Source organism: Neomonachus schauinslandi, chromosome 10, assembly GCF_002201575.2.
Source record: "Neomonachus schauinslandi chromosome 10, ASM220157v2, whole genome shotgun sequence".
NCBI lineage: Eukaryota > Metazoa > Chordata > Mammalia > Carnivora > Phocidae > Neomonachus > Neomonachus schauinslandi.
The window spans coordinates 38,919,759-38,945,797 of NC_058412.1; the positions used below are offsets into that span (position 1 = coordinate 38,919,759).

Consider the following 26,039-nt stretch of genomic DNA (forward strand, 5'->3'; position numbering starts at 1 on the left):
TGCTACCCACGTAACATATGGCAGGTAGATCAAGATTGAGCCTTCATTTGACCATGTGTAAAATGGGGATTAGGATGCTCGGCCTGTGAGAAGCACTTCAGAGATGGTGGCAGTCTCTTACTAGTGAGGTTACAGGGACAGGTCAGGCCCGGTCCCACCCACACTTGTCTGTCTCACTTCACAGGGGTGGAAGACATTCTGGTTAAGCCGAAGGCAGATGTGAAGAGACACAGGGTCATCGAAGAGTCCACCCACTGCGGGCCGCGGGTGAGGAGGGCCTGGGAGGCTACAGCCTGCGGCAGAGGGTCGGGTCTCCCACGGGACAAAACCCACACCCTCCTCCCATGGCTCCTGCCTCTGACGTGTGCCTTTTCTCATCCTAGGCTGTCAGGGCTGCATTAAACCTGCCAGAAGCCGCTTCATGTGATGAGGTCCGAGGCAAATGGCAGGATGCCCATCTGGGCAAAGACCAGAGGGATTTTAACATGATTGATCTGAAGTTCAAGGAGGAAGTGAACCATTACAGCAATGAGATTAACAAGGTTAGTCCAGCAGTGTGTGCACTTATCACCACCATTTTGAATGCTGGTTTTTTAAAAAATTACATTTTGCTTCTCACTTGGGGCCCTGTGGAGCGCTTTGGCTGTTCGACAGCTAACTAGGTGAGATGTGAGGTGGGATGTGTCGAATTCATCCTTTTGAAGAGCCAAGGGCTTTTTTCTCTTGCCCAGTTAATGCTGAGAGGGAATGCCTTGCACTTCTTTTTCTTTTTAAATGTTTGTATTTGGGGGTGACTGCATCAAAGGGGAGTGAAGAATTCCTCTGGGGCCACTGTTGAGTGAAGGAGCAAAGTGAAGGACCAAAAACACCACAGCTGCATGCTATATAGCGGAGCCAGGGGTGAAGGTGTGGGTTCAAATCCTGGTTCGGCCATGTACTTGCTGTGTGACTTTGGGCAAGTGTTATAATCAGTCTGTGCTTTGGTTTACTCTCCTGGAGGTAGGGATATGAGGAGCACCTACCTCACAGGGTTGCTGAGAGGTTAAGGAGCTATTCTACACCGTACTCTTGGCACGGTGGGAGCACTCTGGAAGTTCTCCAGAGTCCCTGTCTACTTTTCCACTAAGCCGGTTCTTGTGCAACTGTGAAAGGAGAGGGAAGTCCCTGGATAGGCCAAGACCACAGCCTGGGCTCTGCACCTTCTTGCCCCAGAGCTGGGGAAGAGGAGAGGGGGAGGCAAGGCCAGTGCTCAACAAGAGTCAGCGTTGGCCTGGTGTCCTCTTCACTGGCTCTCGGCTTCCCTTAGACTGCCAAGACCGCAGACCTCTCGTTGTCCTTGAGAGATTTTCTTCAGAGGAGCCTTCCCAGAACCTCTCAGAGAACTGGGAGGCTCAGCTTCCAGGCTTGACTGAGAACGCTGGGACGTTGTCTGAGAAGCATCTCAGGATTGCTTCTTGTCCCTCCGGCTCCTCTCTCTTCCCCCCCCCCCCCCCCCCCCCCCCCCCCCCCCCCCCACACCTCTCCTGTGTTGGTCTGGGTCTCTGCATCCCTAGTCAGGGGCTTAAATAGACTGGGAGCCAGGGTCTCCGCAGGCTCCACCTAGAGGGCTTTGCTCATGTCTGCTGGCCTTGGAGCCAAGGCCAGGCTCCCACGTGGTGCTTGGGCAGCACGTTGGTAAATGTGAGTGTGACACGGACACTGGTCCTCACTGCCAGGGGTGCAGGAACCGAGGCCATGTCCGCTGGGTAGATTCATAGGGGTACACCTCAGATTTTCTTTTTAACCTGCTCCTTTATGGGATCACAAACTGGATATGCTGGCCCCTCTGGTTCTCCCTTTTTGTTCCCATTTGCCAGTGACAAGAGCCTCAGGCTTCTTGGCAGAGGGTGTCAGAAGAGTGCAGCTTGTGGGGCCATCATTTGTTAGACTTTTCTCTAGGGGTTCTAGCAAAAGGATCGTTGCCAAATGAGACTTCTTACCTCGAGTGGGATTTGGCACTTATCTCTGGATAAATAGTCTGAGTTTATTGCTTCCGCATCCTGGGTTTATCTTGTGATTTGGGATTACCTTGGGATTTCAAAAGGGAGTGAAGTCACTGACTTGCTGTGTTTATTTAATCTGCAGGCATGCATGCCATTTGGCCTGCACAGACAGTTCCCGGAAAACAACTTGCAGATGATGGTGCAGTCTGGAGCCAAAGGTTCAACTGTGAACACCATGCAGGTGGGAGCAAAGGCGGGCTGGCTGGTTTGCCAGAAGGGTGGGGTGATGGCAGGAGGCAATTTTCAGATTTCTTTCTGATTTTGAAAGGATCCACATTCCATATAAACTGTGGCAAGTACTACAAAATATAAAAGCATATAGAAATCGGTACAGGAGGTAACCACTGTTAACACATCAATATTAGCAACAAACACAGATATGAGTGTGTTCGTGTGTGTCACCAGTCTTATCTGAGATCCTGTCATGGTCTGCTTTTTACATTTATTGTTCTATTATCGGCATCATCCTAGAGGTTTCTTACCCCTGATTTGAGGCCCATTACATCCTCCGATGGTTGGTGTGCTGTTGCAGCATGTTCACAGATGTTAATATTTCTTCTTAAAGTCCTGAGGACCGTGGTGAGTGTAGAGCAATACAGGAATGGGCTTAAAAGGCTGAACACCACAATCAGGAAGCCCCCTTGACTGAAGTGAAATCCAGACACATGGCTGTTCCCTCACCCCCATGAATATTAGGTGCTTTTTTTCTCTTTTGGCCTTAGAATTTAAGGATCACAATAAATTCCTTTTTCTTCCAAGCCTCAGTTTCTCCATTAGGGCCCTTCGGTCCCTTCCAAGTAGAACGTGATAATTCTGAAACACGGCTTCTTTTACCAACATAGCCCATTTACAACTGACCCCAGACATGTCAGATCTTGATCAGTCAACAAAAGGAAAACACAGTTCTTTTCTTGAATCATGAGCTCCTCTGGTTCATTTGAAAATGTAGGTCGGCCTTCAAAAACCAGTTTTCACGCAGCTTTTCTTCCAGAGCAGGACTTCCCTCCTCTGCCGGGACAGAGCTTTAACACACGTGTGGATCTTGAGTTTGCTTTGGGCTTCCTTTCTTCCAGATCTCATGCCTGCTGGGCCAAATCGAATTGGAAGGTCGGAGACCCCCCTTGATGGCATCTGGCAAGTCATTGCCCTGCTTTGAGCCTTATGAGTTCACCCCCAGGGCCGGCGGTTTCGTCACTGGCAGATTCCTCACTGGCATCAAGCCTCCTGTATGTATTTTGGGTTTTCTTCGTGTCTCTTCTCATTGCCAGGCTCAATGGTAGGAGGCCCGTGACCTTTACCAACAACTTTGAGCAAGGACTATTGAGTAATAAATGTCAAGTCATTTGTTGCTTACTCACAAGACCCTATGACCCCCGAGGACCCTGTTGTGTTCACCATTGTAATGCCCAAGCTTTTACAAGGCCTGGCATGTAGTGCTCAGTGTTTGCTGAGAAATGAAAAGATGAGTAAGACCAATCCCAGCTCCACCTTTTCTTGCCCTGTCCCTCTAGAAACCATTTCTCAGCTACTTCAAAGGCAGCTAGAGAAGGGGATGCCCTTCACCAGGGTGCTCTCCGTTGCCAAAAGGAACGTCACAGAGATTGGTTTCACGAACCCCCACCAAGAGCACCTCCCATGGCTCCTCCTTCACAGTGGGGAAATTGAGTAGCTGTGCCAAATGTCTAGTTCTTCCTTGGTCAACAGCAGACTTCTCCCCTAAGAAAAAGATTTTCTCCTCATATTTGTCAGAAAGGGCTTTTTGGATGTTAGTACCTTCTGTTCCTTGGTTAGTGCATCTCTCTGCAAGATCACACAACTAAGACCGGGTTGTGAACAGGACCGGCCCTTGGTTTCAAGGCCACCGACTGCTTCGAGGGCACCTCATCAGTCCCACACGGGCTCTCCAGTGATCACCCATGGCCTCTGGCAAAGGATGGAGGAGAGAGGATCTAGACCAGAACTTTTTGAACTCTGGTTGTGACCCCTAGTGGATCATAAGAGCACTGTAATAGATAGTGACTGGCATTTCTTTGATGTTTTATTACCAAGTAAGGGAGGAAGTAGTTTCATATAGTTCTCGTTTGAGTTTTCTGTCTATGTGCACGTGTGCATATACATTTGCTGAGGACTACTGCAAGTGTATTCTTTACGGTGGGTGAGTGAAAACGTTTGGAAAGCACTGTGCCCCCGGTGACGCTGTGGGGGGCAGAATTCAGGGATATGGGCTGAATGGAAGAGTGATGAGGCCCCGGTGCCGTTTCCATTTGGAAAGTGGGGTGTGGGAAATGGGGTGGAATGCCCGAGTGCCGGGAGAGCCCCCGGCTCCTGTACACGGGCTCCGCTTGCCCCTGTGCTCTCGGGCAAGGGAGGACAGGCAGCCACGGGGGAGGGCGAAGTCCCCGGGCCAATGGGCCCCGTCAGAGCCGGGGGCCGCAGGAGCTCAGACACGGCTGCTTCCGGAAGCGCCCCGTCCTCACTGGCGCCTCTGGGGCCTGGCCCCACCTCTCCCACAGGAGTTCTTCTTTCACTGCATGGCCGGGCGAGAGGGTCTAGTGGACACTGCTGTGAAAACCAGCCGCTCCGGCTATCTCCAAAGGTAAAAAGCACCTGCTCTGTCACCCCCGTCATCTTTTACATTGTCATTGACAGTTCACTTACAGTGCCTTTGGATGAAAAAACTTTTTAAATACTGCCATGGGTGGCCTGAGACAGAAAATAGTGAATATTCTTCCCCCTCTAACCGATTGGTGGAGCGTGAGCTCGGAGGTTTATGCAGAGGGCTCCTGTGTTCTGCAGGTGCATCATTCCCGCCCCCCTCGCTTCCCCAGGGGAAGTTATGGATCCGGGGAAAGGCCTTGAGCAGTGAGGAGCTCGTCCTCTGCCCTAGGAGGGCTCAGCATCCGGGACAGTGCAGAGAGGGTTCCAGGCCCAGGGGCCCTGCCTGTGAGTGTAATTAGTGTTACTGTCTCTCCAGATGCAGGTGTCACATCGGGGTGTCCCGGCCCACACCTGCTTGTTTTCTATCCTCCCTGGGAGGAAAGGGAATAAGTAGCCACTCTCACTAGCCTGTTGGGGCAGGTGGGGGGGAATTACAATTAAAACGGAACAAGGCCTAACTCCAGAGGGCCCGGCAGGACAGGATGGCAGGTCCCTATGCCCCAGCCTCCCCTCTCTTGGAGTGCAATGTGGGGAAGCTCACCTTGGGGAGTTTGGGCCAGCATTCTTCATGAACCCAGAGAACCTGTGCTGGGAGAAGTGGTGGTAGGAAATGGAGGAGATGGCAACAAGAAATCCCCATGCCTCTCGGGCATGGTGTGAAGTCCCGTTCTCTGGGAACTCGAGTGACTACTGCACAGGGAGGCAGAGCTGCTCTATCCTGCCCTCAGAGGTTTCCCTGTCTGCTCCAGCCCTGTCCTCTCTCCTGCTTCTGTGTTCCAGAGTCCCCAAAGCTGCATCCCGTGCTTTGGTCCCCTCCCCCCTGACTCCCAAGGCTGCAGCCCACAGGGTTGGGCTAGGAAAGGGAAGGGCGGGTTTGGGGTGGATGACCCTAGGTGGCTGGTTGGTGGGGAGCCGGTACAGCTCGGTGAGTTCCCCTCTCAGGAGCATGGATCACATGGCCATTTCCTTCCATGAGCAGGGGTTACCACCCCACCTCCCATTTCTTAAACCACTCAACAATACATGTGTAACGTAGAAAAAGCTAAAAAACAAATGACCAAATAAGTCTGGCGTTGGGGGATCCCTGTGTGGGGTGGGAGTCCCTGAGACCAATTAAATGCAGTGCAGGAAGGAGGAGGAGGTATGGGATCCTGCTTGGAGGAGTGGCAGCCACTGGGGCAAAGGGCACAAGCCTCCGCAGGATCCACCTGCCAGTGGGGGGTTGAGGTGGAGAGATCACGTACAGGGCTTCAGGGCAGGTTGGATTGGAGGGGGCCAGCCGGGCTGTGGTGGAGTTCCAGCCAGACGTCGGAAGCCTGCCCCCCCGAGGGTGGTGATTGAAAGGAAGAAGCAGCTGGGGCGAAGACAGAGCCACTGGCTGAAATGCAGGAAGACGAGGCAGGGAGGCGGCAGATAGACCTGGCTGAGCTCACAGGCCTGAGTGGCAGCACAGGGGCACGGTGGACAGAGAGGAGAGAGAAAACGTGGGTGGTGGGAGGTGTCAGCAGCAGGATATTCAAGTAGCCACATGCAGTGGACCTCCTGACAAGGCCTGCTGGTCAGGAGAGGCCTGGACATGCAGCCTTGCAGGGCCATAGCCAGTGCTGAGAGCCAAAGCTCCGTGGGCAAGGGGCAGAGCAGAGGGCACAGCCAGCACTCCGGCATTTTCAGCACCGACTTTGCCAGACCCTGGGCTGGGTGCCAAGAAGACGGTGGTGACTAACACTGAGCTGTGCTAACCTTGGAGCCTGGGGGAGCAGTGGCAACTAGAAAACCTCCTGTTAAGGTGGCAGGAAGAGACTGAGGCAGAATGGCCAGAAGTAGGCTAAGGAGCCAGCACCGGGTAGCAGGGAGAGAGGTTGAGGGAGACAGCTGACCACTGGGAACACTGGAAAAGGGGCACCAGGTTAGGGTTAGCACATCAGCATTTAGTTCCCAATGTCCCCTTCGTTTCCCTGGCAAATCTCTGGACTAACCACGTGGGGAAGCATTGGGTGGGTGGACGGACAGCCCTCCTGCCTTACCTGCCTTGTGGACCTAAAGATTCTGTCCTTGGGGAGCTGGTTGATGCGGGACAGTGAAAGGCAGGCAGCAGCCCCAGCTGCGGGGGCTGGACACGAGAGCCAGGGCCCAGGAGTGGCGGCGGGGCTCTCAGTCACACGGCTGCAGCCTCCTCCTCCCAAGGAACCAGGAGGAAGTGCAGCCCCTGTTCCGGAGCTGCTGTAGCTCAGAGCCTGGGGCATGGGAGCCTCGCTCAGCTGCCTGCACAGCAGCGGTCCGCCTTTCCACTGTCCACTGCCCTGGTCTCCGTACAGGTGCATCATCAAGCACTTGGAGGGGCTGGTCGTCCAGTATGACCTGACTGTCCGCGACAGTGATGGCAGCGTGGTACAGTTCCTGTACGGGGAGGACGGCCTGGACATCCCCAAGACGCAGTTCCTGCAGCCCAAGCAGTTCCCCTTCCTCGCCAGCAACTATGAGGTAGCAGGCCCGGCCCGGCGCCTAGGGCTGGTGGGGCCCCGAGCTGCGCGGTGTGGTGAGAGTGAGTGCTCCACAGCAGGGTGGGGAAGGGTTATAAAGCCCCGTTCGATGCTTTGAAGCACTTGACGTTTTCACACCCACTCTGGGGGCGCTCGTCACGTGAGATGGCAGAGAGCACGTGCGCCCCTGGAACACCAGCTACCATCTGGGGTGCTGCGTGCTGGGCCCAAGCTGCAGTGCACTGTGGATACTGCCTGCTTTTATCCTCACCACAGCCTGGGGGAGTAGGTGCTCTCCTGTCCCTCCGACAGCGGAGGCAACGAGGAGCGGAGGGCGCGCGCCTAGCTGGTGTGTGGCAGAGCCTGGGTTCGCACGCAGGCCTCACTGACACACAGGCTGGTGGTTTTCATACCGTACCTTACTGCCTCAGAGATGCCCGTTGCCCCGTTGTGCAGTCCGATACCAAAGCCGTCGTGACCTCCCGTGGCCAGGCAGTGGATGGCGGAGTTGAAGGTTGCACTCCGGCGCTGGCTCCTTCCCATCCTGCTGCCTGTCCCAAAGCTTTGGCCATCACTTCCTCTCCTCCTTTCTCTCTAGAAACTGCCCCCCCAACCCCAGGTTCTGAAGGGGCTCTGAATGTGCTGGTCTCCTGCCTGTTTTCCCTGCAGCTGCTAAAACCACCAGCTCCAGGATACAGAGCGAGGGCCCTGGTTACCAGTGGGTGCTCAGCCCTGCTGAGAGGCGTTGTGAGGGCCCCCCACACAGACCATCTTGGTCCTGTGAAGTTGTGTGATGTGGCTCTTGAGCCATGCGCTCCTCTCTTTGATCTTGTGTGTGTGGTTTGTGTGTGTGTTTGTTTAGGTGATAATGAAATCGAAGCATCTGCATGAAGTTTTATCCAGAGCAGATCCCCAAAAAGCTCTCCGTCACTTCAGAGCCATCAAAAAATGGCAAAGCAAGCATTCCAACGGCCTGCTGAGAAAAGGCGCCTTCTTGAATTATTCACAGAGAATTCAGGCAGCTGTGAAAGCCTTGAACCTTGAGGGTGGGAACCAGAATGGCCGCAGCCTTGGGACTCACCAGGTGACTTGGGGGGTGGCTTTGTCCTCAGTGTGTGGAGCATATAGGCCTCAGTCAGGGATTGAGGAAACAGGTTAGTTTTCTAATAGTGGGTGTCCTAGTATAGTCTGGCTTTATTCACTGTTAGGAAACAAATGGAAACAAATTCCTCAAATAGGAATTTGAGGAGAGGACTCTACAAGGGTGTGGGCAGGGTTTGGGGAAACAGGCTGGTAACTTGGGTCCTCCCCACCCCAGGTGGGCAGGAACGGAGAGCACCAGGAGGGGAGAGAGTGGCGTGGGCAGTAGGGAGCCCTGGCCTACTCAGAAGCTTCTTAGAGAGGGAGGGGGATAAATGCCCAGCTTCACTCTCCGCCCATCTTCCCTTCTGCTGCTGGGGCCTCCCATTCGGCAAACCCAGCTGGCAGCCAGGACGCGGGGTGGGGGGACACTTTGAAGCAGTTGCTGTGGGATAGCTTTGGGGCATCAAGTGTGTGAAAGCCTGGATGAGGGACAGACAGGTCCTGGTTGGCCTAGGAAGGTCCTGGTTTTGCCTTTCACCCTAGCATTGTTAATGATAGTTCCTCATTCTTCTCGAAAAGAATTCCAGTTTGGATGGTAACTTTCCATGGTCACCCTGCCTGTGTTTGAATGGGCCAGGATGAAGAGCTCACAGAGGTCAGGCAGTACGTGCTGGGATGGATTCTGTTGACCCCTGTCCTGAATGTTGAGATGGATTTCTCAGGGCGGTCTGGTTCTGTCTCCTTCCCCTACTTCTATTTGGAGCCAGTGCCTTTGATCCTCCTTATCCTACTGGATGTCCCAGGAAGACAAGCCCATTCCTGGTTTCCTCCCATATGAGTGAGGCCTGTACTTCCTTTCAGATCTTGAACATGTGGGGTGAGTTAGATGAGCAGAGTCGAAGGAAATACCAGAAGAAGGCAGCTCCTTGTCCTGACCCCAGTCTGGCTGTTTGGCGCCCAGACATCTACTTTGCATCGGTGTCAGAAACATTTGAAAAAAAGATGGATGACTACAGTCTCGAGTGGGCATCTCAAGCAGAGAAGAGTTACGAGAAATCAGAGCTTTCTCTTGACAGGTAATGACATTGACTTGTTAAGGGCATGTGCAGAGGGAGAATCTGCTTCCTTACCTCCTCCAGAAGGGAGGGCAGCCTCCTGGGTTTGAGTCTTCAGCAGGAGGGAGAGAAGTGAAACAGAAAGGGCACCTTGCAGGCCCAGAGGGCTCCAGGACAGGCAAGAGCAGGGAGGCAGGAGTGGACACCCTGCCTGGCCCAAGACAGAGGAAAATGCTCTGCTGGATGGGAGCTTGCAGAAATGACCTCTCTCGAGCTTGGTGTGGTGGTCATGGCTAATTGAGAGGCAGGGAATCTGCTCACCATTCAGCAGCTTCTAACTCTGACCCAGGGCAAATCATTCATGGCCCTGTGACATCAAGAATGGCTCAGACTTTCATGAGGGGTTGGATGTGATGGCTCCAGTGTTCCTCTGAGCTTTGGAGGCCAAAGTCTTAAGCAAGAAAGACCACGTGCAGTACTCAACTTGGACTTGTTCACCAATAAATAAATAAGCATGGAAATGGTATGGTCTAGGTGGGTGGGAAGCCAGCCATATACCAGCACCGAGTCACATTGGATTAAAACCTCACAAGTGCCCCCAAGGAAGGCCTGCTGTGGGGTTCGTATTGGAGCAGTCCCCTAGTCAGGGGATCCTTTCCACTCAGCTCACTAAGCCTAGCCTGCAGAGCTGGAAGACCTCCAGGGTATGGGCCCTGGCCTGGCCGCTCGTCCTGCACCTGATGAGACTCACAGGGTCCAGGAGGGGGACTGCAGGTGGAAGATGGGAATCAGTCAGGGCAAATGAGTGAAGGCAAACGCACGAGGGGAGGAAGTAGAGGGGAGGAAGAGGGCTCTCTCTTTGCCCCTTAACGTGGTTTCTCTAGTCAGGCCTCAGAGAGGCCCAGACAGAATAAATCATTCCGGGTTCTCACAGATGCCGGCAGGGCTTTCCCTGTAAGAGCAAGATCCTGATGCCCCTACCCCCTTCACCTGCCTCCATGCAGCTCAGGGCACTGGCCATTTGCCTTCAGAAGGACCGGGGGTGCTGCATCAGGAGTGGGGAGAGATTAGCCCTGGGGAGCATCACTTGGGTTCACAGAGCCAAGGGGGGAGGCGATTCTGCCTCAGTTGCTCTCACAGGGGACCTGTTAACAAGCAGCAAGCTCAGGGTGAAACTCCAAAGTTCTGGAGGTACTCCTCTGTCAAGTACCCAAACCTGATAAGTACCCAGACCTCACCGGTTTGAAGTAATTGGGAGAGATGACACAGCAGGTTAGAGAAAAGTCTTTTTTTTTTTTAAGATTTAGTTAATTTATTTATTTAGAGAGTGAGAGCGCACGTGTGAGTGGGGGAGGAGGCAGAGGGCGAGGAAGAGAGTCTTAAGCAGACTCCCCTCTGAGTGTGGAGCCCAACACAGGGCTCGATCTCACGACCCTGAGATCACTACCTGAGCTGAAATCAAGGGTTCAGTCCTCAACTGACTGAGCCACCCAGGTGCCCCCAAGAAAAGTCTGACTTGTAAAAAGCACTTCTTTAGGGGACATCTGGGTGGCTCAGTTGGTTAAGCCTCTGTCTTCGGTTCAGGTCATGATCTCAGGGTCCTGAGATCAAGCCCCGTGTCAGGCTCCCTGCTCAGTGGGGAGCCTGCTTCTCCCTCTTCTGCGCTTCCCGCCCAACCCCCCAACTCATGTTCTCTCTCGCTTTCTCAAATAAATAAATAAAATCTTTTAAAAAAATAAAGCCACTTGCTTAGAAATGTAGTATTACCACTTTGTCTACATTCATACATGCGTGCATTTAGCCTTCATGGGTTGAGCCCCTTCCTTGTTGCATGTGCTGGGGTAATGCAGTGTTCCTGTGGCTGTTCTGAAAGAGCCAGCTTTCATAGGAAGAATGGTTAATAAATCACAAAGCTGCTTGCCTGCACGTTTCCCATGTGGCCTGCAGCTGTTTGCACCAATTAAGAAAACAAACAGCCCCCTTTCCTCCCCTACCCCATATCCCCATAATTGCTTGGTGAACCTCTTCCTAGTTTGTAGAGTGGGAGGTGGGGAAAAAAGAATTAACAGAGGAAAACGTGAATAGCAGGCTCGGAAATCCTCACTGCTCAGGGGGCTCACGGTGACTGGTGCAGAGTGGGCGCGTGACATCCTCAGGGCAAACATGAATAGTCCGAGCATGGACATCTAGAGCTTCAGTCACCCACCTGGGATCTGTACTGCGTCATTTAGGTCATCCCGGGGTCAGTAGAGGGATTTTAAGGATTAGAAGGATCATTTGCCTAGGAAAAACAAGTCCAGAAAGAGGGAAAGTTAATAGTGCCGTGGACCCTGGTTTTGGGTGGCGTCACAGCTCCTAACAGACAGGTGGTGTCCGTGCTCCCAACCTGTGCCCCCCCCCACTCCGCCACCCCATTTTCAGGTTGAGGACCCTGCTGCAGCTGAAGTGGCAGCGCTCACTGTGTGACCCGGGTGAGGCCGTGGGCCTGCTGGCCGCCCAGAGCATTGGGGAGCCCTCCACGCAGATGACCCTGAACACCTTCCACTTTGCTGGCAGAGGCGAGATGAACGTCACCCTGGGCATCCCGAGGTATGGGGCTGCAGGGGTGCATAGGATGGGGTCTGTCCTAAGCCCACTCCTGGGGAGGAGGTCATTTAATGAGAGAGAGAGAGAGGGTGAAGGGGAGGGAAGTGGGCATCTCGTCAAAAATGGGGATTAGGGTTGGACTTTGTGGAGCCCAGCTGGTTTCTCTGGCTGGATCCATGCCCAGGCCTCTTAGAATCTCTGTGTATCCCTCTGCCAACTCCTGTATCAGCTACCTGGGATGTTTGTGATGTTACACTCCTGGGGTCAGGACTCAGGAACGGAGGTTGTTAACAAGCCCCATGCACCTGGTTGCCTAACTCCGGGGGCACCATTCACCTAGACTGTGACCCACAGTGGCCCTTCCGGTAAGCGTGTTCACCTACAGCAGGATCATGGCCACTGGGAAAGAGGAAAGAGTGGGAGACCCACTTGCATTCAATACCTGGCCCTGCCACTTTCTAGCAGAGAGATTTGGGTTCCTCAGCTTCCCTACCCTCAGGATCCTCGATCTGTGGAAGGGAGGAGGCCAGGGCCCACCATGCAGGCAGGCCGTGTCGGCTGACAGAGCTCACGGGCAAGGCCAGGAGCATCATGGTGCCTGTACGTTACCCATCCCCGCATCTCTCATTCCATAAGCTGTTAGTAAGCATCCAGTGTGGGCATGGCACGGGTGATAGGAAACAAGAATAATACTAGCCTGTCCTAAAAACTGACAGGAGTGTCACTTGCTGTCACTCACGGGGCCAGAACTGGGACTTTCCGATCCAGCATATTTCCTTGCAAGATCCCCAGGCTTCTCAGACCCCAGAAGAGCTCTAAAATCTTGTTAAGAAAGGCCTCACACAAGTAGAGAATCTGCGTACCTCTTGTGATTAGATGTGCCCTTGTTCTGTGACAGGTTGAGGGAGATTCTCATGGTGGCGAGTGCCAACATCAAGACGCCCATGATGAGTGTGCCCGTGTTCAACACCAAGAAAGCACTGAAGAGAGTGAAAAGCCTGAAGAAGCAACTCACCAGAGTATGCTTAGGGGAGGTAATTGTCTCTTGGACCTGGCTGTGCCCTGGGTGGTGGTGTTTTCCTGCATCTTCATCTGTGAAGAACAGAATTTGCTGACTGTTCAGACTCCCACAAATGAGGGAGAAGCTTTCTCTGCCAGGTGCCAAGCAGGGAGGAACCAGTAAGCTTTAAGAGTAATCATCAGTTCTGCAGCATTATCGAGTGCCTTAAAAATGCTTCCTGCGGTAGCTTACCAGCCCTGCTGGAGTCTGCTGCCTGTAGCCTTGGGCCATCTCTGGAGGTGACCTACCAGCTGTGGCCCCTGTCCCTTGAGGATTGACACTGGCAGAGCTCAGTGGGGTTTCTCTGGGGACTTGGCCTGTGGCCCCTGCTTTTACCCCTTAAACCCTTGGATTTCCCAAAACCCAGTTGTCATGCACAGTCCCCTGGGAATCAGGCAAGCTGGGTTCTCTCTGTCCATCTGGTTCAAGGTGTTGGAGAAAATTGATGTCCAGGAGTCGTTCTGTATCGGAGACAAACAGGACAAGTTTCAGGTGTACCAGTTGAGGTTTCAGTTCCTGCCACATGCGTATTACCAGCAGGAGAAGTGCCTGAGACCTGAGGACATCCTGCACTTTGTGGAAACAAGGTGAGGACTCCGGCCACATTTATCATTCGATTCTGTCGTGGGCCTTGAGTGCTCCAGGCCACAGGCCTCCTGGAGATTAGACGCATTTGTCTAAATGCGTCCTTCAAGGCCAGTGTTGGGGAAAGCAGCAGGCCCTGCAGCCCAGTTTGGAAACGTCTTTCCTGATCTGGCTTGTGGGTGTGACTGCATTCACCACACACCACTCCCTGAGACTTTCCTTCTCTCTGGTTGACGAGTCAGTCTTGTCTTCTTGGGTTTGGAGGCTTTCAGATGTGGAAGTATGTGTACTGGAAAGAGGATGGAGCTCGCGGGGGTGATTTTTGACAAGATGTTCCAGGCCGCACCCTGTGGTTCCCAATACATTTATATTCTGTTTAATAACAGGCAGTATGCGGATGGCATGCTGCTTTTAAGCCCCAGGTCTATAGCTGGGGTTCCCAGCAGTTGTTTACAGGTAGGGAGAAAGAAAATCCTTCTTCTCTCAAGTGCAAGTTACTGCTGGGCATCTGAAAAGCACAGGCCACCATGCTGAGTACATAGGAGTAGGATGGTGGGTGTGCCGGGGCTGGGGTAAGCCAGGAAGAGCCAGTGAGGCACTTCGGACTCACCCGCTAACCCTCGATCACACCGCGCAGACTCAGATGGCTGCAGGGCTCAGCAGGGGATGGGCCAGTGAAGCAGGCCAGGAGGCCCCCAGCAGGCTGGAGAGTGCAGAACCTGCCTCGGGGGAACAGGAATGTGGGTCAGGGTGGTCAGATCTTCTGATTAAAAAAAAAACCCGAAAGCCTCTCCCCCCCCGCCTTTTTTTTTCTGTCTTTGGCTATTTGGTTGCTTGCTTTTGCTTTTATAAATAAGTTTTCTAATTTTTAAATACCAGCACCTAATCCATCCATTTTCAGAAACTTGGTAAGGCCCAAATAGATCCCATCTGTCCGTGGGATTCGATCACAGACCATCAACCACTGCCTGTAATCTAGACCAGCTCTCAGGCCCTCCCGGAGCCTCCCTGAAATGGAGAACCAATGGGGCAGAGTAGAGGCAGAGCCCACTGCATTCAGTCATCCCACCAACCTTCACCGAGTGATGCGCATTCATAGATGAGTCTCGGATGCAGCATGGCCAGGAGAGAGCAACTGCTCTGCCATTGGCCCTCTTCTTCCCTCTCACCTAAAGATGTGAGCTGGTTTCAGGCCAGCCCTCCAAACATGTGGCGTTCAGGATTGTTGGTATTATGGCAGGTGAGCTTGGATGGGAACCCATCCCCTTGGAAGGGGCCCACTGCCAGGCAGATCCTGTCCCAGTTTATGTGAGCCTCGGTGAAGTTGTTGCTGGCTAGGCCTCGGGGAACACGTGCACTGCTGTGGGCCCGGAGGGAGAAGGTTCCTTTCACCAGGCAGACCCAGCGCTCTCATGATGCTGGGCCATGTCACAGGAGACGGCGTCTCCAGCCTGCTGGCTCATTAATTAACTTGGAGGAACATAACTCCCAGGAGAACCGCATGTTTGTGCTGGCCAGGCAGTCCTTTTCTGAGAAATGGGAATTAGGATCATATGGCCTCTTGAGAATTATCAAGAGCAGGCGGAGGTGGATGGTCTGCCCCGTTTCTGTTCACCTAGGACTTCCGCCTGCCACGCCAGTAGGGCAGCGTGCAGCAGGTACCAGGCTGTGCTTAGAATTCTTTCTTTTTCTTTTTCTTTCTTTCTTTCTTTCTTTCTTCTTTCTTTCTTCTTTCTTTTTTTCTTTCTTTCTTTGTTTTCTTTCTTTCTAGATTTTATTTATTTATTTGACATAGAGAGACATAGCAAGAGAGGGAACACAAGCAGGGGGAGTGGGGGAGGGAGAAGCAGGCTTCCTACTGAGCTGGGAGCCTGATGCGGGGCTCGATCCCAGGACCCTGAGATCATGACCTGAGCGGAAGGCAGCCGCTTAATGAATGAGCCACCCGGGCACCCCTAGAATTCTTTCTATTTATATTATCTCAGGAAATAGAAAAATCCATCACTTTGAAAAGTTTTTTTTCTTAATGAGGGACAGCCCTGGCTTCTTCCCAGAAGTGAAGTACTTTTTCAGCTCCTGGTTTGTATTTGCTGGTGCACTTGAAAAGCTGTGATAAACAAAGCCATGTGCAGTAGCTCTTAGCTACTCTGCGACTCTAGCGGATTGGGCCAAAGACGAGAGAAGGGGCAGTGTGTGAACCGGGGTGTGGTTTGGACTGTCCTTGACAGGCCTGGGCGGCAGAATGGCCACGTTAAGGCCTCTTAACAGACCACAAGGAAATGTCAGTGTGCTCCCAAGAGTGACAACCCCCCTCCTTCCTTCCTCCCTTCCCTCCCCCCACCTCCTCCACTTCCTTTTCTCTCTCTACCTCCCTTCCCTCCCCCACTTCCCTTTTCTTCTCCCAGCTATAGATCATGAGACTATTTTGACAATAGATTGGAGAAGGGAAAAAAAGAAACACAGAGGCACATCTCTATATGGAGATGTATAGCCTTGAAGGTTCTCTAAGTATTTGTACCGACATCTGTCACTTTGGATGTTAGTGTCTATCATCTGGAAGGTGGGCCAGGGGCGGTGAAGTAGAAAGAGCCCCGAGCTATGAGTCGGGTGGTAAGTTCTGGCCTCCTGTCCCCAGCCGTGAAACGACCAAGCTGCCAGTGTGCGGTTACGGCGTCTGTGACTCCGACTTTGCAAGCAGCAGGTGCTGGAGCTGTTGGCAGGCACTCTTGGAAACAGCCAGGGGTCATATTCTCTGTTGGCAATTATTTATGTAGGAAGAGTGGTTTCCCTGCAGCCTGTCCCTCTTGTTCCCTTCGGTTGCCACGGTCTGACAAACAGCAAAACCTGCACAGAGCAGCCATCGTGGGCCTTCAGCTCCCTTGCTCTTGGCAGAATCACGGAAGGGCAAACTGTGTGTGCCCGCAGGAGGATTCTGGCACACTGGTAACGTGTCTGCCACTTACTGGTCAGGGTTCATTCTGCTTCCTCACCTTCTCCCATGTTTTCCAGCAGTTTCGTTCACTGAAAGAGGCAGGCCGGGCAGAAGGGAGTCCCAGCGAGGGGGGGATTAGGGAAGGTCTCCTTGGGGCCTTCCATCTGCACTTAGATCCAGACTTGGGGGTTGGGTGCAGCTCCAACAGGTAGAGAAAGGGCTGGGGAAATTGCTGGCAGAGGATGCACCAGGGCTGGGGGGAGCAGACGGGCATTTGCAGTGGGGGGTGGCCAGTTGTGGAGTGCTGGGTGGGGGGAGCCTTCGAGGGGGTGACACAGCCAGCCACAAAGCTACGGGCCTAGAGATTCTGAGGAGTCAGAGCAGCAGCCCCCAAGCAGTGGGAGGAGGCGAACAGCTCCTGTTGAGGGGAGGGAGGCAGCAGGCCTGGGGCTGCCACACCCCCGTCTGTCCCGTTTCCTCTCCTCACTATGCAGTAGGCTCTGGTCGGGTTGGGAATGGCCCACTGTACAGAAGAGATGAAGGCCTTCCTCCCCAGTCTCTGGCTGAATGCAGACTTGAACCAGATCCTGGCCTTCCAGAAACCTCTCTTTCGCCCCCTCTTCTCAAGTCAAGCCTGGCCTTCCCTCATCTGGCCCTTGTCCCCATCCCCAGCACTCGGTGACCAGGCTCTTCCCTGGATTGGTGGGTGAGGAGACTTTTCTGCCAAAGGCAGAAGCCTCAGCAAAACCGTGCACAACTTTTAAAAAGTTAAAGTATATATATGTAACGAGGAGGGAGAACAGTTGTCTTTTGCTATTAATAAGCCAAACAGTAAATATTTGACCTGCCTACTTAAATTTAAGACAGCACTCCTATATTTTCTGTATTTTCATCCTTGCTTTGCTCCCAGGGCACATGATACACACATTATAGGCACTGAGACAGTACAGGATGGCTGGCTGGCTAAGGACCTGATACTTAATATAATTAAAAACAATCCATTTTGGCATGCTGTTCTGGCCTGAAGAAGAAGACAGGCAAGAGATTATGTGAAAAAAAGAAGCAGGGGGCGGGGGGCGGGGTGAGGCCTTAAGGGAGCTTAAAAATAGAAAAGTCAGAAGGAAGAGGCGAGGGGCCAGGAAAGGCCCCCTAGGCTCTGCAGTAAGTTGGTTCTTTTAAATTGGTTTGGTTCCAACCCGTCGACATGATTTATGGCCACAAAGTCATCATTGCCTTCAAAACTCTGATGAACTCTTGCACATCTTAGGTCTTCCATCAAATTGTCAGGGCTCCCACACCAAGGAGACCGGAGATGTCAGGCCCAAGCTGTGCCACTTTCTGGAGATGCTGCGGGGACAGGCCGGGAACAGTCCTAGCCCTGGCCTGGACCCCCCTCTCCTGCCGTAGAGTCCGCTGTCCCCATCAGACACCGGCCACAGTCGCGCTAGCACCTTCCGCTTACGGACTGCCCACTCCACCAGGCCTTATGACCGTTCTCGGACAGGGGGTCATGTCTAAGCCTTCAGACAAGACCGCACGGCACATACTCGTACACACATTTTACAGATGAGGGACTTCACGCCCAGGTGACTGTCATGCTGAAAGGTACACACTTGAGGAGTGGCAGGACATGTGTTCCGACCAGGCCTGCTGGGCTGTGGAGCAGTGCTCTCTCCAACGTGCTCTCTGCCCTTCAGCAACAGCGGTGGGGGGGGCACAAGTGAGCCGAGAGCAGATGTTGGATCTCTGTCTCATGTGTAAATCCCTGACACGGCCTTAGGTGGCTGCGAGACCCTCGGACAGAACTTCCTACCCCCGGCAAGGGCGGCGGGGGACGGGGGGGACTGAATGGGCCCACGCGGCTTTCTTCTCGTTTTAGGTTCTTAAAGATTCTGATGGAATCCCTCAGAAAGAAGAATAATAAAGCCTCAGCTTTCAGAAGCGTTAACACTCGGAGAGCTACCCAGCGGGATCTAGACAACTCTGGCGAGTCGGAGAGGAATCGGGTGAGTGAGTCCGCTAGGGCCCCCTCTGGGATCAGCACAGGGGAGGGTCCCAGGGCTGGAAGCCCGTAGGGTAGCTGCTGCCTTAGTCTTCTCTCCTGGGAAGGCTCTGGGATTGTTCTCAGCACTCCTCAAGCCCCTTCCTGGTTTTGGCCATTCTTTCCATGTACCTTATCATTTATCTGCCATGCTGACAGAGCCATGGTGGGGGCTGGTCTGATTGGCCTTAGGGGAGGGCCCAGGGTCATCCATCTGTGTGTTCTCAAGGACCGCTCCTTAAGTGATTTTTACCCTGAGGATAGGCTCAAAGTATTGGTACCCACTGGGCTTTTGAATTCTTTTCCTGGTTTCATATGCTCTGCCTTTGACTTCCCTGGATCAGGTATACTGGTAGGGAGTACTGGCAGGGAAGTCGGGCTGCAGGAATAAAAAAGGAAGGAGCCAGGGAAAAGCTTGGAGGCAAAACAGTCCGGGAATGATACCTCATCTGCCAGGAGACCCGGGGCGGTGTGGGGCAGGTCCCTCAGCATCATCTGAGCCAGCAGCAGCTTCAGCACATGGCAATAGCTGTGACTTGGGGGGGGGGGGGCGGTGCTCAGTACTGCCCCCACCTTACTCTGTGATCTCAGCTATGTCTGCTCCTGTCTCTGGGCCTTGCTCCTCACCCCGACAGTGAGGGCCTGGCTGAGACCAAAGAGAATGCTCCGTCTCCGGCCCGGGAGGTCTCCCAGTTGGCTAACTCGAGCACAAATGGGCATGGACGGTCTTTTGAAGGCTGCTCAGTCCATCCTTAAGGCACCCAGAAGACTATAAGAAATTAGGAGCCAAGATCAGAAGGTGTAAATGTCTGGTTTTTAAAATACTCAGTAGTCCACCCAGCCAATCCTGTCTTCCATCTCCACCTGCAAAAAAAATATTTGGAACAATATTTCATACCACTTTCTTTTAATGACTTAGCCTTGTCACTTTTTTGACCTTTCTTTTAAAATGCAGGATTTTTGGGCGCCTGGGTGGCTCAGTCGGTTGGGCGACTGCCTTCGGCTCAGGTCATGGTCCTGGAGTCCCGGGATCGGGTCCAGCATCGGGCTCCCTGCTCGGCGGGGAGTCTGCTTCTCCGTCTGACCCTCCTCCCTCTCATGCTCTCTCTCTCTCTATCTCATTCTCTCTCAAATAAATAAATAAAATCTTTAAAAAAAAAAAATGCAGGATTTTGCAAGTGAGACATGTGAAAACGAAGCTTAAAGAGAAGGAGGCAGGGAGTGCAGGGCTGGCCCAGAGCAGGAACTGGATGGATGGGTTGGCTAGGAGGAAGGGTGGGTAGATGGGTGGCATGTGGAGGTAAAACGAATGGATGGCTAGATGGGCAGGCAGGTGGGTGGCTGGGTGGATGAAGTGAGCAGACAAGAGGAATGGGTGGGTAGATAGATGGATTCAGCAAGCACTGGGTGATGGAGCCCGTCTTTTTCCTCCTTGTCCCCGAACCACAGGGAGAACAGGAAGGCGACGAGGAAGAGGAGGGGCCCATTGTGGACGCTGAAGCTGAGGAGGGGGACGCTGATGCTTCTGATGCCAAACGCAAGGAGAAACAAGAAGAGGAGGTGAGGGGACTGGCTGGGGTGAGGGGCGGTGTCACATCCCTCCTGTCACACCTGCAAGATAGTCGCTTGCCACGTATGGCCACACTTTTATTACCATGCTGGAATCCATTAGGAACCTTGAAGCAAATCTGGCCTCCCAGCACACATCTCAATGGAGAAGATAAAGTTCGCAGGGCAGGAATTAGACAGGGGCCATCCCTGGGCTGCCCTTTGGCTCTGTAGTGAATCAGATTCAGGGACCCAGAGGCTTTTTGCAAGGAGGTGAAGTCAGGCTGCCTCTTGGTTTTACAATGAAAATATACTAAAACCAGTCTCATGGGGGCGCTTGGGTGGCTCAGTCGGTTAAGCTTCTGACTCTTGGTTTTGGCTCAGTGGGGAGTCTGCTTGAGATTCTCTCTCTCCCTCTGCCCCTCCCCCTGCTTGTGCTCGCTTGCCGTCTCTCTCTCTCTCTCTCAAATAAATAAATCTTAAAAAACAAAACAAAAACAAAAACCAGCCTCAGGACTGCCACTAGGACAGAGGGCAGTTGAGAGGGGCTGAGGAAATTGACAGGCAAGAGAGAGCTCGAGGAGGGTGGAAGGTGTTGGGAGTTGGGACTGAGGGACTGGCATTGGCAGCGGAGGGGCCACCAGGACAGAGGAGAAGGCAGCCCAGGCCGGGTGGAGTAGGGACCTGGGTGCTGCCAGTCAGATGAGGCCTCTGCAGGGGCGCTTGTTCGCAGGCAAAGTCCAGACAGATGGGGGCGCCCAGGTGACACAGACCAAACCCCATCCCCTGCCAGGTCGATTATGAGAGCGAGGAAGAGGAGGTTGAGGAGGATAATGACGATGAGGACATGCAGGAGGAAGGTGCTCACAAGGCCCAGGAGCAGGATGAAGAGGTGGGCTTGGGCCCCGAGGAGGACTCGCCCCCTGCCGCCCCCCTCAGCCAGCCCCGGAAGTCCACTCGCAGCAGAGAGCCCCAGGGAGCCGGGGCCGTCGAGCGCCGGGTGCAGGCCGTGCGCGAGTCGCACCCGTTCATAGAGGACTACCAGTATGACTCCGAGGAGAGCCTGTGGTGCCAGGTCAGTACCGCTCGCGACCCGCACAGAGGCCCGGCCAGGGGCCTGCTGCTGAGCTCCTCCCCGCGCCACTGGCTGGCATGCGGGGTCTGTGGCCGTGGATTGCGGTCTCTTCATCATCCCAGATCCCTTAAAGGATCTGGGGCAGCTGTGGACCCTCTGCCCCACATCACTGCCCTCCGCATTTGACTCAAACCGCTAGTGGGCCAGTTCTTTCGGATTCTTCAAGAACAGTGTGTATACATGAGTCTGATCGGCTGGGCCCCGCGGGTACTTTTAAACATCTCCCCTCAGTCATTTCACCTTCGGTACTACCGAGTGACCGTACCTCAGAGTTGTTGCGGAGGCCGGCAGGAGTGCGCTAGTTCCTCGCACCCACGGCCTCTAGTCACCAACTTCAGGGTTCCTGTAAAGGCTGGCTGGTTAGGGTGCCTACACAGCTACACTCAGACTGATGTTTTTGTCCTTTGCTTTGGTCCAGTCCAGTGGTTCCCAAATGGCAACGTAGATAAGAGTCGTTGAGCAGGTTACCCACACGAAACGACAGTTGTGACACTTTGTGGTGATCGAAAGGCTACCAGGGGCACTGTTGAGCAGATAGGATTTTCAGCAGCATCTGTGAAGGTGTCACCTTCGTCTGGGTGACTGGAGATGGCTGCTGTGTGTGGTCCGTTCTGCCACCCAGTGTTTGCGTGTGCAGACCCAGCCTACCCCAGCAGGGCCACCTGCCCCCAGCCAAGGTGTTTGCTAAGCAAGCTTTGAAGGCGTCGCCCGGGGAGCCAGCTGTGGGGGAGGGCTAGCCCCCTCCCCTCGCACAAACCTCCCTCCTCCTGCAGGTGACAGTGAAGCTCCCTCTGATGAAGATTAACTTTGACATGAGCTCCCTGGTAGTGTTGCTGGCCCAGAGTGCTGTCGTCTACGCGACCAAGGGCATCACAAGGTGCCTCCTCAATGAAACCACCAACAAGAAGAATGAGAAGGAGCTTGTCTTAAACACTGAAGGAATTAACCTGCCGGAGCTGTTCAAATACGCTGAGGTACATGTCCCCTTTCCAGATTGTCGGCTGGCCAAGAACGAGGCCCCACGCTGTCTCGGGGCCTGGCCACCAGGAGGCGAGGTCCCTGGGCCCTCTTTTTGGGATCCACCATGCGCGTTAGCCTAGTTAGGACTTGCGGTACAGAAACCTGCTTAACGTTCTCTAACCCAGGGTTTCTCAAACTCATTTGGCTCTAAATTTTTTTCCTTGAAATTAAAACCTCCGCAAAGTCGACTTGTAAGAAATAGTTGCTGAATTCCTGGCTTGGGAGCTGCTCGTTTCATCTGGTAAAGGGGGCCCTGGGAGCAGAGGTGGCCCAGACCAGCGGCGCAGTTTGCTCTGTCCCACCTGCTCCTCCTGCTTCTTTCTCCCACTTCGTTGTGTCTCCTGGGACCTTTTGAGATGCTCTCAACCCCTGGGCACAAGGGTTTCCCCCGGAGGATACCGAGGTGCTGGGACCCCTGTAGCCCACCGTCGCCGGTCTGCACCCGGCTCACGAAGCTCTCCCTTCCTGGAGCACTGCTCCTCCCACAGCAGTTGCCCTGCAGAGGCCCTTGCTGCCCGGACGCCTCCTTGCGGACAGAGCAGGGGGGGCTTGTGCCTCCCGAGAGGCAGGCCCCAGCAGGGTGACCTCCGTCATGCTCGTGGCGTTTGTTTGAACGAGGCCGGGGTCTCCGCTGTGTCCTGTGGGGATGGCGTAGTGCAGAGCCACCTTGGGGCCTCCAGAACAGCCGAACTGGAGCCTCAGGGCCCTGACGAGGCCCGGCTTCCCCCCCGGAGCTGCCCCACCGCTGCCCCTGGTGCCCTGGAGAGGGATTTAAGTGTCTGCTGCAGAACGTCCCTCGCCTACCGAAGGACGTCTCAATCCTAGGAAACACGTCGATCTGTTAAATAAATAAGGAAATACCTTTCTTCCTGTTGACCTGAAGCGGGTACCAAGTTATCTCTGGGCTCTGGTGCCGACAGCGAGACAGACCTTGGGGCCTGGCCACCCACAACTCTGCCTGCACTGTCTCCCTTCACTAATCCTGGGCCACCCCTGGACCACATCGTCGGCAGCTGTGCTTGACTACCAGACAAGGCGCGAGCTCGGCCAGGGTGGGTCATGCCAACGGAAGGGAGCAGAAGGCCAGGCCCTCCCACTCAGCCCCTCCTTCTTCCCTAGGTTCTGGACTTGCGCCGCCTCTATTCCAATGACATCCACGCCATGGCCAGCACCTACGGCATCGAGGCCGCACTGCGGGTGATCGAGAAGGAGATCAGGGACGTGTTTGCTGTGTACGGTAAGAGGGGCCGTGGAGAGCGCTCAAAAGGTCCCGGCGTGGCGGGCCAGCTCTGTAGGGATGTGGGTGCAGTGAGCGTGTGGCCTGTGGGAGACTCTGACAGTGATCTGGGAGGACAGGTTTCAGTCCTGTCACTGAGGACTTCTCCCCTCCCCACCCCCACCCCCACCGACCTGTTTCTCATCTGGTCTCTGAGGAAGCTCCTGCCTGATGACGTGGCCCCCAGCCTGCCTTCAAGGTTTGGGCTCCCAAGTGAAACAGTGCTGCAAGTCTGGAGTCAGTTTCCTAGGCTAGTGGGTAGAAGCGGAGAGTGGGTTGTACTGATAGTGGGCAGGGATGAGGGGGACTGCCCCGCCGAGGTTGGGGGCTAAGTAGCTGACTGAATAGGTGACTGAGCTGGAAGCGGAGCCTGGGGGTCTGACATCTGAGCCTATGAGCTGCCTTGTGTCAGGTGACACTGTCCCAACTGTCCCCTTGTCATTGCATAATCCTTTCTGGTGTTGCTGCCAACGTGACAGGCATTGCGGTCGATCCCCGCCATCTGTCCCTGGTCGCCGACTATATGTGCTTCGAGGGCGTGTACAAGCCGTTGAATCGCTTTGGGATCCGATCAAACTCCTCCCCTCTGCAACAGATGACATTTGAAACCAGCTTCCAGTTTCTGAAGCAGGCCACCATGCTGGGTCAGTGCATGGGCGGGTGCCCTTGGCCTTCCCTCTCCTAAGTCTGCTCTGGGCAAACAGGCTTGTCTCTTGGGCACCTTTCCACATGCCTTCCACACGAGTGAGATCTTGGGATCTCACTGAGGAAGCAGCTGGGGAGGGTGGGCAGTAGATGGGAAAGCTACCTCTGCCCTTTTGAAGGAAAGGGGGAAGGATCTTCCTTCCTCTTTCTGCAAGCAGAGCTACCTCACAGAACCTAATCGGCCTCCAGGACTCAGGGCCTCCTGCTGGCCTCTGAGATGCCCTATCTGCCCAGCCTCTGTTGAGCCCCCTCCATCCCCTTACCTCACCCCAACTTCTCCCTCAACCACCTAACAAGAGCTCTTGTGTCTCCCAGGATCGCACGATGAGCTGAGGTCCCCTTCCGCCTGCCTCGTGGTCGGGAAAGTCGTCCGGGGCGGGACAGGCCTGTTCGAGCTCAAGCAGCCCCTGAGATAGTGGCCACCGCCTACCATCTACCCGGCCTGGAGGACAGCCAGGAGGACCTGGGGGCGGGCCTGGCCTGCCCGTCCCATGAGAGGCCTGGGAGAGCAGAGGCCAAGGTGGCCCAGGTGGCCGTGCAGGGCACGGCAGTGATGCTGGGGGGCCGTGAAAGCAGCTGGCCTCAGGGCTGGACCAGCTTCAACTGGAAAGTGGCAGCGTTCCTTGGCCTTCCCCGTCTCGGGATATGAGCAGGGTTCACCGAGTCCCCTGAGTCCCTCTCAGGTGGCCAGCCCTTCCCCTGTGCGGCACCTCTGAGGCAGGGAGGTGAGGTCTTGTTGCTATGAGCAGCCAGTGACTGCAGGCAGGATTCTGGGGTGGGGCTCTCGCCATCCTAGGGGCAAAGTTCGCTCAGGGCCAAGCCCATGCCTCTACCCGCCCAGCTTCTGTACCCGGGGCAGGGACCCAGCAGCTCGGCCCCACACGTAGAACCCCGAGTCGCCAGCCAGGCTGTTGGAACAGGTTGCCTGGCTTATCTTACCCAGCTCTGCTCTCAGCATTGAGGCCCGCAACCCTCTCTGCGGGCCCTGCTCCCTCTGGGCCGCCCAGCCTCCCTTGACCTCTGGCACCATAGCAGGGGACCCTGGCATGACTAGAAAATCAGAGGACTTGTACAAGGGTTTTGTAAAACCAGAGGCTGTTTCTATTTTTGTCTAATGTTATTCCAGCTCAGGCTGAGTAATAAACATCACTGGAACTAGCTATTGGGAGGGGGAAAAAAATTAAAAAGACTTCAGTTTTTGTTTTTTCCCTTGGTTTGTGGTTTCTGCATTTCTGATCTGAGAGTCCAGGACTGTGATTTCTCAGCACAGTCATGTCTTGGGTCCCTTCTGTTCCTGTCAAAGGACATGGGGGAGAGCACAGCCCCTGCTGCGTCCCCTTTCCTGAGCCAGCTTCTGCCCCCGTGGCCAGGAGAGTAGAAGCCAACGGGAAGGAGCCATGTGCGTCGGGCAGGAAGGGAGGCCTTGCTCGGGGAGAGTGACCACGCTGCTCCCTCCAGACACGTGACAGGTCTACCCTATGCTGTGCCCACGGTGGGGAGAGCGGCAGCCACAGCATACTGGGGCTTGGGTACAGAGGAATAAGCACAGCCTCTGAGGGGCACAGGAAACGGGCACAGTGGAATCCTGTGCCACAGGTTAAGGCATGTGTTCTTGGGGCAGTGGGCCAGTTTACGACTCGATAATTTCCACTCCTACCAGAACTGTGGGGGAGGGCTCCCCGGGAGATCACAAGGTAACCCACTGGACAAAGGAGCGTGCTTGCATGGTCACCATGGCTCAGCCCCACTCAGGCACCGAAGGTACGAAGGGGAAGGAGCAGGCCCAGAATACAGACAGGGGATGCACACAGCACACTGAAGTTAGACCTGTGT

The 26,039-nt window shown here is 54.4% G+C and overlaps 1 protein-coding gene across 1 annotated transcript in view; it reads left to right on the top strand.

Moving 5' to 3' along the window:
- Positions 1-25,616, top strand: part of POLR1A (RNA polymerase I subunit A) — a 72,334-nt gene extending 46,718 nt beyond the window's left edge. The window contains exons 17-34 of the mRNA XM_021697769.1: positions 185-267; positions 384-542; positions 2,125-2,223; positions 3,116-3,268; positions 4,556-4,638; positions 7,016-7,181; positions 8,043-8,264; positions 9,125-9,339; positions 11,740-11,907; positions 12,803-12,938; positions 13,394-13,551; positions 18,361-18,487; positions 19,972-20,082; positions 20,864-21,145; positions 21,979-22,179; positions 23,345-23,462; positions 23,981-24,145; positions 24,522-25,616. Coding sequence (XP_021553444.1) covers positions 185-267; positions 384-542; positions 2,125-2,223; positions 3,116-3,268; positions 4,556-4,638; positions 7,016-7,181; positions 8,043-8,264; positions 9,125-9,339; positions 11,740-11,907; positions 12,803-12,938; positions 13,394-13,551; positions 18,361-18,487; positions 19,972-20,082; positions 20,864-21,145; positions 21,979-22,179; positions 23,345-23,462; positions 23,981-24,145; positions 24,522-24,622 — 2,747 coding nt within the window. The 3' untranslated portion in view covers positions 24,623-25,616. The remainder of the gene's footprint in view (positions 1-184; positions 268-383; positions 543-2,124; positions 2,224-3,115; positions 3,269-4,555; positions 4,639-7,015; positions 7,182-8,042; positions 8,265-9,124; positions 9,340-11,739; positions 11,908-12,802; positions 12,939-13,393; positions 13,552-18,360; positions 18,488-19,971; positions 20,083-20,863; positions 21,146-21,978; positions 22,180-23,344; positions 23,463-23,980; positions 24,146-24,521) is intronic.
- Positions 25,617-26,039: the final 423 nt, after the last annotated feature.